Here is a 13,659-nt window from a genome sequence, read left to right on the forward strand (position 1 = left end):
GGAAGACTATTCTTCAAAACCTATATCAACAAAACAGTTCTAATTAAAAAGTTTATATAAAAATTTTTAAGGAGATTGTGTCCACCAATCATTAGATGCTACTATTGAAATGATATTCCTATATCTACATGGGAGAAGACGACCAGGAAACTATTTCAAAGAGCAATTTTCAATTATTTTTCTCTCAGTTTTTATTACTGCCCTACTTTGACCCTGTACCATCTTTTCCTCTATTATATTTGTATTGTTTATATTAAAATATTATTCAAATTGGAAGAAATCTATTTAGCTTAACTCTTTCACACTCCAAATCTAATTAGAAGTTCTCCTTACTGTAAGCTAGACAATTCCTATGATGTTAGTTCTGAGAATTTGGTTTTGGATCAACTAATAATAATAATTTAACAATTATTCCATATGAAATGGTAAAAAGCCAACGAGGCGCAAAGCTCCTTGTTGGCTGTAACCATTCTTATATCCAACGAGCGTGTTTCTTTCCATTAAATAACCCACAATGCACAGAAGAAGTATTTGCTTCCAGCCAAAAGAAAAGCCTCAACATACTGGTAAGGTACTGCTACTTGAAGGTCTTTTGATGGCTGTTATTTTTGACCCCTTTTAATTCCAATTCCTGATTTCTTGATTAACTTTTGCTATCATCATCATCATCATCATCATTATTATTATTTCATGTTTTCTTTTATTTAGTAAGGGCAATGCATCAAACTTTCATGGTGGTCCATAAACAACTGTTAATACCTAATAACTATGTGTTCTATACACTATAGCCTTTAAAAGTTAAATTTATATATATATATATATATATATATATATATATATATATATGAATATGGGGTTAGAGTCTACCTTGGCATGAAGTGCTCAATGCTGTGGTAGCAGAGCTAAGTATACGTAAGTTAAAGAATGAAAGAGGACGCATCGATTCTCTGTGACTCTGAGTTCCGCGCCCAAGCGCTCGTCAGACAGTCTGACGAGCGCTTAGGCGGGCAAGCAAACGAAAAATACTTGCATCAAGATCACCCTACAACAGCGCAAGCAAAAGATGAAACCTCTGCCTCAAAGAAAAATTACTTATCATCTGCCGACCTGAATTATCATGCATCACTCAATAAACGTAATGAACTCGTGTCCTCATGCCGCCACAGAAATAGAGCGTTATTGCGTAACAATTGAACGAAGCATTTCAATTTACTGCCACGCCTGTTATGCAAATTTTTAATGTATATAAACGATGCTTGCGAATATCCTTAACTGTAAAATCCCCTGATGAGCGAGTAATCACGAAACAGGCCTGTAGGGATGAAAGTATAATCTCTTTATTTTTTCCATAGCTCAGTATATATCGCGCTCTACTTCTACGTATCGAGCACTGTACTACGGAAAAATCAAAACAGACTTCTTAATCAAATGTGTCCACTATGCTTCAAATGACAGTCCTAGGTAATAGGTACTTGGTGAAACCAAGTCAAAAATTTCAAAAAACATACCGCTTACTTTCTTCTGTGCACTCTTTCTATTTACTTCGTTAAAAGGAGTGTTTTATGCCGATGAATGAGACCTAAGCTCAGGCTGTAAGACTTATCTAAAATGCGTTTATCGCTATTACAGGTTTAATAAAAAAGATAAACACAATTCTTCTCATAATCAGTGACTAGAACATCACCATCTTTAGACACGGCAACAAAATACGGTGTGTGGAAACATTGTTCAATCTCTGTGAGATAGTCTCCCTCAGTAGTAAATATCACGAGTCTCTGGTTCCCAGTATCACAAACGATCAAACTGTTAAATTTGTCAATAGCAAGGCCGACAGGATAAGATAAACGTCCGCGACCAATATCATACAAGAAGTTTCCCTCCGCATCAAAAACTTTGACACAATCAGTCTTAGAATCAGACACAAAGTAACAGTCTGTTTCTTCATGGTAAATGGCGTACTTCATTGACTGATCATGCTCTGAAGCAGCAATTCGTATTTCTAACTCTGTTCCGTCAGAAGAGATGACTGTGACCTCATTATTCTTTTGATCACATACCGTGATATAATCATCGTCATCCGCAGTGGATATATAAAAAGGAAACTTCAAGTGCTCACTGTCGATGTGCTTGACAAACTGACCCTCCTCAGAAAACAAAGAAATTTTGTGAACGTCACCAGGAGTAACGGCAATTATGTGACCGGACTTGGTAAAGTCTAATGAGGTGCAGTTAGCCCTCAGTCCTATCTCTCTCAGATAGCGGCCAGTAATATCAAACAGCTGAATTCTTTTATTTTCATAGTCAGATACGGCAACAGTTCCTGTTTTCTTGTCAACAGCAATATCATAAGGTCCATTAAACTGTCCTGGTCCACTGCCATTTGAACCAAAACTGAACTTCAATTGATACTGATGAGGTATGACTTGCACACTACACGTGCTACCATCCAGCGGCTGTCCATTCACTTCAACTTTCAATTCATACAATCCGGTATGAGGTGGTGTGTATTCTACTCTGTAACTACCATCTTCCTTGTCCTCAATCTTTAGATCAGCGGTTTCGAAGCTATCCCCTGTGGAAGTGCGAATGTCACATTTTATGCAATCAACCTCATTATAACACTGTCTTTCCTCTGAATCCCTTGTGATGATGAAAAAATATGTCTCATTCTGTTCTTCTACCTTCTCACAAAGACCGTTGACAAGTGTCGATGAGGGATCCGTATGACTCACAACAACTCGATCCGAAATATCCAATTTCTGCTCTATTACGTAATGAACACGAGGTGGTTTGTATATCTCAGGTTTTTTCGCATTCAATAGGTCCTCGCAGCGTCCAATAATCACTGGCTTTGTTTGCAGAATTTCAGCATTGATATTCCTCTCCAAGATATTCTCCCCTTGTTCCAAAGAACTTTTCAACTGCGCGACAGCGAGCTGGAAGTTTTCCAGATGTGTTGCGTGAGCTTTTTGATGGGCTTGATTAATTTCATCGAATTTGGCATTCATTGACGCCTTATGCTCCGTTAATAAGCGAATACAATCGTCCACAGTCTCGTTCATCTTCTCTCTGGCAGCCGATATTTGTGTTTTGTTTTTGTTCATTAATTCAGTTTGGTTCTTCATTTCATTTTCAAAAATAACAACTTCCGCTTTCACTTTCTTCAAAGCCTCGTCTATTTGCATCTTTTGTTCATCTGCAGCTTTCTGCATATCAACCATAGTGTGGTGATTATGACTTACAACACTGCACTTTATGCAGGTGCAAACGTTACAATCTTTGCAATAATACTCCAGTGGTTGATCTTGATGATATTGCTCTGAACACATGACTGGTCTACGAATCAACTTTTCGACATCGTCTGCTTGCAAATTGTCGACAGAGATATTTTTGTGACCTCTTGTGGCCTTGAAGCGTTGATGAGCTTTAAAACAAGTTGTACAGAGAAAGCTCTGGCACTCAAAACAATAGTGAGTCGCAATGTTGTTTTCTTCGCAACTGCCACATTGTTGGGACTCTGAACCACCATCCGTTAGAGCGAGGAGATCCACCAATCGGTTGAGATGAAAAGACGCGGGTAGGCCGCCAAATGTGTCTTCTTGAGGGATTTGAAAGCTAGCCTGACAAACTGGACATTTGATTGCTGTCTGAAGCTGTCTTCTTGCGTAGTTAGCGTGTTTGTCGAGGCATACCAAACAGAATGAGTGTAAACATGGCAGAGTCTTGGGATCTTTGACTGTCTCTAAGCACAGAGGACATTCAGCTTCTTTCCTGAGGCTTTTAAACAGTTGTTGAACATCCATGGATAAACTGGCTCTTCGACTGGTACCCGTATTAACAAAAGATCATTGTCTGACAGCTTCTCGAGGAAGGTGTGCTTAACCGAAGCGCTCTCTCGAGGCAAGCACAAGCGTTCCACTCAACGTGTCTGTGCATGTATGAAAATATATCTGTGACAGTTATGAATAATCAGACCACTGAGTGATGGATATTTTCTTGCGGCTTGCTCTAAATATATCGGTAAAATTGATAGGATGATATGTTTTTTTAATGCCTCCCGTATTGTTTCATTGTTACTCGATCATACAAATTACTTTAATCGGCTTTTCCACTGACTTTTTGTGTGCCAAAATTCTTGCGCTGGGCCGCAGCGTTTCTTCCTTTTTTATATCATGCGTACGCAAAAGTGCCACCTAAATACTGGACTTAAATTGTTCTTGAAAATATCACGTCTACGATCCCCCACTGTTGAGTTATACGTGTGGCTTTTGAGTAGACTTGTGCATCATCGTTTGCTCTGTGTATATAGTATATAATTACTAAATTTGTATATCTTCCTTTTGTCGTTGACCTTATCAGACGGGATCACGGAATTTTCGGTCCTTAGCCGTATGTTTTCATATGCGCTATTGCAATTTTAGCGTTTATACCTTTAGTATAAAAAATCTTTGTTTGTACAATCGTACAAAGCAATCTTATCTCTTTTCAGATACACAGGTTTTGTTGAAGTCCTAAATGTAATAACTGTCCTAAATGTAATAAAGTCCTAAATGTAATAACATTTGGTCCTAAATGTAATAAAGTCCTAAATGTAATAACATTTAGTCCTAAATGTAATAAGGCTCCAATGAAATCGTTTGACTCCTGCAGTGCATTGTTGTTATGGCGGACATCCACAATGATATGTTAGTGACAGCTGTTACACCAAAAAAAACCGCTAACCAGTATACATGCCACATTATGGGCTCACGGATATCAATCAGCGTCTTTTTACTTGCTAGACATAAGAAATATCAGCAGTCGAAGTATGGTCCTTAAAGCGGTTTATCGATCGAGTTGAAGAAAATCATTTCCAGCCCAAAGTGGGCTAGTGCTTGGCTGGAAGCTTAATAGGATGGAATCGATTGGTACGTACCCATTAAGACTTTTTGGAAAAGAAATTGACTACAATTGATGATGAATGCTATTGTTGATGTTATCTTTCGTGTTAAAGTCTTTAGTAGTGATGCACCATTTTAGAGCAGTTTGAATGATTTCGCTGTGTCACATGTTAATCCAAAAGAAAATTATTATTATTAGTAGCGTTATTGAAATTTTGCACATCAATGTTATTCAGTGTCGATTGATTCTGATGAAGCATTTGAGTTCATTTTTAAGAATGACTATCCTGATTTATTCAATTTTGAACTTGGGGTATTGCATTTCCAGCCTTCTATGGCTTTACTCCACCTCAGTAATCAGTTCATATACCATATGACTATAAGTGGAAACTGTTGAGCTTTCTTTTTTCATTCATCTATTTAGCTATTCATTTGCTCCCCTCACGGCGGGGAGAAGAGGTGAAGACAAAAAATGAAATATAAACTTGAGATCAACTGTAAAATATACGTTTTCCTAATATTTCGGTTCGCGGAACTGATGAACCCGTCATAAGGGGCTAAAGGAAAAAAATGAATGGTTCATTAGACCGTCAACTGACCATCATGTGTTGATTGTTGTAGCTCAATGGTTCAATTTGACTCTTGCGTGGAAAAAAGGTAACATGTCAAGATCTGTGATCGTGAAATGGGATAGCATATGATTGGTCAGTCGATATCTTGCTCACTAGTCACTTTATCAAATAGCTAGCAGCGCACGTGGGCAAGATGAAGTGAATCCTGTGTTCTGATTGGCTACCTGAGCGGGCATGATGGGCCCACCCTCGCCCGCTCGGGATACCCCGTATTGATCCCACGCAAGAAAACTTACAAAGTTCGTAACTTTTGGACAATATTTGCATATACATAGAAAAAAATAAACGACCCTCTTGGGTTTATTGTACTGCAAACACAGTTGGCTTTCATTATCGGCTCTCGAAATAAACAGGCCATTCTTGATTCTTATCAAAGCGAAATCTTTTGCTATACAATGAATCCTTTAATGATTAAGCCAAGAGAATATAAACTCTCTTGACCATGCTGGTATTTTCAAGATTACTGGATATTAGCCTCGTTCTTTTTCTACTTTTTTATGGACCGTGACCTCGTCTCCGTCCATAAAAACGCAAAAAAAAAAAAAAACTCAGCCAATATAAAGCCATTTTGACCTCACGCTCGGTCAATAACGCCTATGAATATATTTTATGCAGACCCGTACAAATCTGGTAAGGGAAGACCGTACAAAGAATGCCCCTCTGAGCCCAGAATATGTCTAACGTATAAGTCTGTGGACTTCTTTTTCCTTGTAATTCGGTTCATCAAGTGTTAACTTCAGCTCTGAAGACAGAAGTATTTCGTCAAAATCTGTTACACTGAAGAGTCTGAGCCAATGATATAGAGAGGGCTATTAGTCAACGTTCTTGTTGCTTTTGCGTCCGTCAATTTGATGCCAAAAGCACATCAGTATCAGTATAAGGTTTTGTAGCCAATGCTTCTCAACCTACCTCTTTAACAAATAAAAAGACGCTGATTAATATCAGTGAGCCTGCAATATTCCATAAATATTGGACAGAGGATTCTTTAGCGCAACAGCTGTCACTTTAACATTTCAATGTTAGCGCAGTTAAACGATTGCATAGGAGGCTTATTACATTTAGGACCGAACGTTATTACATTTAGGACTTTATTACATTTAGGACCAAATGTTATTACATTTAGGACTTTATTACATTTAGGACAGTTATTACATTTAGGACTTCAACAGGTTTCCCCTTTTTGATACATAAACAAACGTTTAAGTGTCATATCACGCATTCCACTACGCACATTGATGATTAAAACAGCACAGTTTCAGCGCTGGATAATTTTTCAAATAACAGGTTTGTTTTTAGGGCAAACTTCCCACCTTCAGAGGCGGAAAAAAAAAAAGATTTTTCTTTTATTTGACTAAATTGAATTCAAACATTCAACCTAACGTTTCCGCAAAATTATTTCCAGAAATCTTTAAAAGCACCCGAGTTATTTAGAAAAACGTATTTTCAAATAAAAGTTAATAAATCAGGAAGGTGTCATAATCTCGCTCGCGCACCTGGGCGAATCCCGCGCGGCAACTGTTCATGTTTGGGCTCGATTTTCATGTTTATTCCATATTTTGTTTACATCGTGCACTTTACAAAATTCACTCGTGGAATCTATTTGCTCATGAAAAAATCAAAAGCGAAAGAAAGTCTGTGGTAAAAAAAGAGAAAAAAAAAAAAAGAAACAGGCCCAAAGAAGAAAGAAAGCACCATTCTGTCAAGAAGAGAAAAAATTAGTTTATGAAAGCGACTGGTACTGGCGGAGCTCCTTGCTGGCGAACAAAGAACAAAGAAGTCGCCGTCAAACCAAAATTTGCCATGCATGATGTTAAAAACGAGGTTTTCTTTTGTTTGCAAGTACCAGCCCTGGTACAAAACATTAATCAATGACAAGAGGATGATAAATAAATTTAGTAATGATATACTGTCCACACAAAGGGAAACGTGAAGCAACTGAAAGAGGATTCGTGATAAGCGGTGAGTGTCATTTAGCATCGGAACATGTCAACTTAAAGGTACACGCATGACTCAACAGTGGAGGATCAAAAAACGAGAATTGGCCATATTTTTACTTACAATTGAAGTGCAGTGTTTAGATGGCCGTTTCGCATTCGCATGAAAAAAGAACAGCCCAGCTCAAAAATTTTTAACAAAAAATAGTCATTCAGAAAAACCGCTCAAAAAAATTTGTATGATCCAGTAAAAACTCCTTTAAGCAGTAGCATTTACCTCTATAACCACCTTCCACCCCTCCCTGCGTACTAATAGTTCGTCCTCGCGCCTCCACCCTCACTAAGTAACAAAAGTCTGCCTCTCAACACTCCCTAAGTACTGATACAGGGCGTGAATTTTTTTTTCTGATTGCCACTTGGCTCCTAAATTCTTCAAAGTGGTAGCCAATTCAAAAAGAGTTGGTCGCCATTTTCAAAGACAAACAAAACCTTTTTTTACGCTATCAGCGCTCTAGATAGACCCTCTAAAATTAAGTTTTGAATTGTCTTGTCAAACCATCGCATATACTGCGCAAGACTGAACCCGTAGGGAAAATTTATAAAATGTACAAGTACTCGATTTACACTTCATCTACACGCGCACGTTTGCGAATTTAATTTTGTACACCAAAAATTTATTTTGAACAATAAACAACTGCTTGTAAAAAAAGAAAACTTCTAGTAGTAAACGCTTTATAAGCTGTTTTATTCAGCTAGTGAACAACCATAATATGCAGCTAAAAAGTTGAAAAAAGTTTCTACATTTGTGATATTTTACGACTTTTAATCAAAGCTCTGTATAGTTTAATTTTGGTGGTGTATATATATATATATATATATATATATATATATACCCCTAGAAATATTTTTTTATCAAATGTGTCCGCAGTCCTCTATGTGAAGCAATTGATGTATTTTCTACCTTGTCAAAAATGTAAAAGAATTTAACAGGCATACTACCTCTCATACATTCTTTCTTTTTAATTTGTTTAAAAAAATTGTTTATGCTTATGATCATACCCTAAACTTAAAAAGAAAGTCTAATCTTTAAACCCTATATCAACACAACAGGTCTTATTGAAAAATTTATATAAAAATATCTAAGGATATTCTGTCCAACAATCATTAGATGTTACTACTGGAATGATCTTCCCATATCTATATGGGAGAAGACTACCAGAAAACTATTTCAAAGAGCAGTTTAAAAGAACTTCTTTTCTCATTTTTTATTACTGCCTTAATTTGACCCTGCACCATGGCAGTCCAAAGTAATAGGCACCTAATGAAATTTCTATCTCATCAAAAATTAAAAAAAATCATGATGCTTACTTCCCTCTGTCCACTCTTCCCATTTACTTCATTAAAAGAGTGTTTTATGCTGATGAATGAGTCCTAAGCTCAGGCTGTAAGACTTATCTTTAACAAGTATATCGCGATTACGGGTCTAATAAAAACGATAAACACAATTTTTCTCATAATCAGTGACTAGAACGTTTCCATCTTCAGACACGGCAACAAAATACGGTGCGTGGAAACATTGTTCAGTCTCTGACAGAAAGTCTCCCTCAGTAGTAAATATCACGAGTCTCTGGTTCCCAGTATCACAAACGATCAAATTGTTACATTTGTCAATAGCAAGGCCGACAGGATAAAGTAAACTCCCGCGACCAATATCATACAAGAAGTTTCCATTCTCATCAAAAACATTGACACAGTCAGCCTTAGAATCAGAGACAAAGAAACAGGCTGTTTCTTCGTGGTAGATGGCGCACATAATTGACTGATCATGCTCTGAAGCAGCAATTCGTGTTACTAACCCTGTTCCGTCAGGAGAGATGGCTATGACCTCATTACTCTCTTGATCACATATCGTTATATAATCTTCTTCATCAGTGGATATATGAAAAGGAAACTTCAAGTGCTCACTGTCGATGTGCTTGACAAACTGACCCTCCTTAGAAAACAAAGAAATTTTGTGAACGTCACCAGGAGTAACGGCAATTATGTGACCGGACTTGGTAAAGTCTAATGAGGTGCAGTTAGCCGTCAGTCCTATCTCTCTCAGGTAGCCGCCATTAGAGTCAAACAGCTGAATTCTCTTATTTTGGTAGTCAGATACAGCAATAGTTCCTGTTTCCTCACTTATGGCAATATCATAAGGAGTATTAAATTGTCCTGGTCCGTTACCAGTTAAACCAAATTCAAAATCATACTGATACATAGGGATGACAACAACACTGCAAGGACTATCATCCAGCGGTTTTCCATTCACTTCAATCTTCACTTCAATCTCCTCCTCATCTATTCCAACACGATCTGGTGTATAATATACTGTGTAGCAACCATCCTCCTTGTCTACAATTTCCAGATCTGTTTCCAAACTATCCCCTGTTGAAGTGCAAATTTCACACATAATATGATCATCCTCGTTATAGCACTGTCTTCCAAATGAATCTCTCGTGAAAACAACAAAATTTGTATCTATCTGTTCTTTCACTTCCCTCAAAAGTCCTTCGACACTTGACAAAGAGGGATCTGTTTGGCTCACCACAACTTGATCCACAACATCCATTTTCTGTTCTATAACGTAATTTACATGGGGTGGTTCGTAAGTCGCAGGTCTTTCTGCTTTCAAAAGGTCCTCGCAGCGTCCAATAATCACAGGCTTCGTTTGCAAAATTTCAGCATTGATATTCCTCTCTAAGATGTTCTCACCTTGTTCAAGAGAACTTTTTAACTGAGTGACAGCGAGCTGGAAGTTTTCCAGATGTGTTGCGTGAGCTTTTTGATGCGCTTGATTAATTTCATCGAATTTCAAATTCATCGACGCTTTATGCTCCGTTAATAAGCGGATACAGTTGTCCACAGTCTCGTTCATCTTCTCTCTTGCAGCCGATATTTGTGTTTTGTTTTCGTCCATTAACTCCATTTGGTGCTTCATTTCATTTTCGAAAATAACAACTTCTGCTTTCACTTTCTTCAAAGCTTCAGCTATTTGCATCTTTTGTTCATCTGCAGCTTTCTGCATATCAACCATTGTGTGGTGATTATGACTCACAACACTGCACTTTATGCAGGTGCAAACGTTACAATATTGACAATAATATTCGAGTGGCTGATCTTGGTGGTATTTCTCTGAACACATGGCTGGTCTGCGTATCAACTTGTCAACATCGCTTGCCTGCAAATTCTTGACAAAGATATTTTTGTGGCCTCTTGTGGCCTTGATGCGTTGATGAGCTTCAAAACATGTTGTACAGAGAAAGCTCTGGCACTCAAAACAATAGTGAGTTGCACTGTTGTTTTCTTCGCAACTGCCGCATTGTTGGGAATCTGTGCCACCATCCGCTAGAGCAAGGAGATCCACCAATCGGTTGAGATGAAAAGACGCGGGTAGGCCGCCAAAAGTGTCTTCTTCAGGGATTTGAAAGCTAGCCTGACAAACCGGACATCTGATTGCTGTCTGAAGCTGTCTTCTTGCGTAGTTTGCGTGTTTGTCTAGGCATACCAAACAGAATGAGTGTAAACATGGCAGAGTTTTGGGATCTTTGACTGTCTCTAAGCACAGAGGACATTCAGCTTCTTTCCTGAGGTTTTTGAACAGTTGTTGAACATCCATGGTGAAATTGGCTCTTTGACTGGCACCCGTATTAACAAAAGATCTTTTTCTGATAGCTTTTCGTGGAATGTGTGCTGAACCGAAGCGCTTTCTCGGAAAATTAACGACAGATAACCACAGGCATACCACCCGATGTGTCTGTGTATGTATCCGTGAAAGTGATGAACTATTAAACCCCTGAATGATGAATATTTTCTTGCAGCTCGCTCTGAATATATCAGTAAAATTGAAAGAAACTTAAGTAAATGATGTGTTTTTTTTTCACCTTCCGTAGTGTTTCGGACTTCCTTTCATGTATCATTCTGCAAAGCTCGTCCTAGTCTCTCAAATAACGGATACCAACGAGAGAGCGTGATAACGATACTGGACAGAGAGCAATGCATTTGCATTTGTTAACAAAAGATCATTGTCTGACAGCTTTTCGTAGAATGAGTGCTTAACCAAAGCGCTTTCTCGGAAAATTAACAACAAGCAACCACAGGCATACCATTCGATGTGTCTGAGCATACATCTGTGATAGTTATTAATAATTAAACCATAAGAGATGAATATTTTCTCGCGGCTCGCTCTGAATATATCGGTAAAATTGAAAGAAACATCAGACGTCCTTTCAAGTAGCATTCTGCAAAGCTCATTCCGGGCTTCTCAAACAGCGGAGACCAACGAAATAGCGACACTGGGAACGGAAGCAGACAGAGAGAAACGCATTTGCAGTTATTACGTTTGTGTTTAAAATTGGGACAATATAGTGAGGAGAAAATTCTAATAGATAACTGTATTAAAAATAATGGTGTAATAACTAACTGTAAAAAGAATAAAGTTTTTGTAATACTTCGTCATCAGATGATCCTCGTTATTTTTTCTACCGTCATTTCATGTTTAAATAAATATTCTGAATTATCTTGTTAAACCATCTGAGCCCGCACAAGTTACTGATCCACACACGCACATTTGAGAACTTAATTTTATACACCGAACAAACATTTTGAAAAATAAACAACTGCCTGTAAAGAGAGAAAACTCAAAGTAGTAAACGCTTAATTAGCTGTTTTAGTTCAGCCAGTGAACAATCATAATATACAGCTAAAAAGTTGAAAACATTTTGTACATTTACGGGAAAAACTGTACTCAAGACAGAGTGCACAGTTTTTTCCAATACAGACCTACCCAGGCTGGTGAATAACATTGTTTTCACTTAAACTTAACGAAATTCTCTCCAAACGAACCCGAATGATTTATGGCTGTCATTACTGCAAGATCTTTCATAAACTGAACAATTTTTGAACGAGTAAAGGGTATTTAAAATTGAAGTAATGGAAATAAAGAGGCTTCACCATTTTTACAAATATCTGTCACAATCTGACACCTGTCAATTAGAGAGCGTGTAAGAAAAAAAAGCGCCTGTACACTTTTGAAAGAACAACAGAATTAGTTTGGCAAGGGCTGTCACGACAATGTTTTCTTCAAAAACAGTCAATGATCTTACGGAAAGTGTTATTCACTCTCATCGACGATTGATTAACGTACGAAGATTTGCCTCTATTCAGTAAGTAAATGGCAAGGAAATTAATTGTAAGTAAATTCAAATTTTTTTTATTTTGAAGTTGTGAGAGCTTGCTCGTTGTTTGCTGTAAAGGCGTGTGTAAACCTGGTCTTTCCTACACAACAAGTAAATTCGAATGACCACTTCAACTAGACACAAGGGGATTTAATGCGACTTTTTCTCATTGAATTCCTTCAGTTTCTTTTGTCAATTTACGGTACAAATGTCCAAAATGAACGAACTTGGAAAGACTCACCAAAAGCGTATTTGAAGTAGAACTGAAGACTTCGCTCGCCATTTCACCACGAACAAATCGTTTGAGAGAATTCAGATATTAAATGAATGAAAGTTCGATCTATGATTCAATTGTAACCAAATACCTCGCGTTTAACTTTCTAGGTACTTTTTGTAAAGGATTAAAATTAAGTACAGACGGTTTTTAGGCCGCTTGTCAACCAAAGTTATTTATTGGCTTGAGGTAGTGACCGACGTCTTCGTTTAAAAATACTGCCCAGCCAGAAAAACGAGATATTTTCCTGGAAAAATGTTAGTGGAGATTAGGATGTACTCGGGAAAGCGTTACCGTGCCCATGGGCAGAGATAGGAATACTGACCGCGCTAAGAGCCAATCAGATTGCAGGATTCGTTACCGTACTCTCTGAGAAAAAAATAAATTTGTGATATTTTACGACTTTTAATCAAGGCTCTGTACTGTTTAATTTTGGTGGTAAATCTATAAATATATATATTTATTGTTTTTTAGAGGGCACGGTAACGAATCTTGCAATCTGATTGGTTCTTTACCCGGTCAGTATTTTCCTATCTCTGCCCACGGGCCACGGTAACGCTTTCGTGAATCGCCGAGTACATCCCAACTTTCGTTGTCATTTTTTCATAAATATACCTCGTTTTCCGGCTGGGCAGTATTTTTAAGCAAACACGTCGGTCACTACCTCAAGCCGATAAATAACTTATGAATCCTCTCTTTTCTCTCTATCAAATCACTTTGGTT

The 13,659-nt window shown here is 37.7% G+C and overlaps 2 protein-coding genes across 2 annotated transcripts; both read right to left on the reverse strand.

The window, feature by feature from the left end:
• Positions 1 to 681: 681 nt before the first annotated feature.
• Positions 682 to 4,448, reverse strand: LOC149038613 (E3 ubiquitin-protein ligase TRIM45-like). Its single transcript, XM_089184878.1, has one exon. It carries the CDS (start codon positions 3,801 to 3,803, stop codon positions 1,632 to 1,634), a length of 2,172 nt encoding a protein of 723 aa, XP_089041004.1. The 5' UTR covers positions 3,804 to 4,448; the 3' UTR covers positions 682 to 1,631.
• Positions 4,449 to 8,173: 3,725 nt separating this feature from the next.
• Positions 8,174 to 11,936, reverse strand: LOC149038614 (E3 ubiquitin-protein ligase TRIM45-like). Its single transcript, XM_089184877.1, has one exon. The coding sequence runs from the start codon at positions 11,102 to 11,104 to the stop codon at positions 8,930 to 8,932; it is 2,175 nt and encodes a 724-aa protein (XP_089041003.1). The 5' UTR covers positions 11,105 to 11,936; the 3' UTR covers positions 8,174 to 8,929.
• Between the last annotated feature and the right edge of the window lie 1,723 nt (positions 11,937 to 13,659).

This window comes from Pocillopora damicornis, chromosome 10 (genome assembly GCF_964200805.1).
Source record: "Pocillopora damicornis chromosome 10, jaPocDami1.2, whole genome shotgun sequence".
Lineage (NCBI taxonomy): Eukaryota > Metazoa > Cnidaria > Anthozoa > Scleractinia > Pocilloporidae > Pocillopora > Pocillopora damicornis.

Excerpts from the sequence above, each read along its gene's own strand:
- LOC149038613 (XM_089184878.1), bottom strand. The coding sequence starts at position 3,803 with ATGGATGTTCAACAACTGTTTAAAAGCCTCAGGAAAGAAGCTGAATGT.
- LOC149038614 (XM_089184877.1), bottom strand. The coding sequence starts at position 11,104 with ATGGATGTTCAACAACTGTTCAAAAACCTCAGGAAAGAAGCTGAATGT.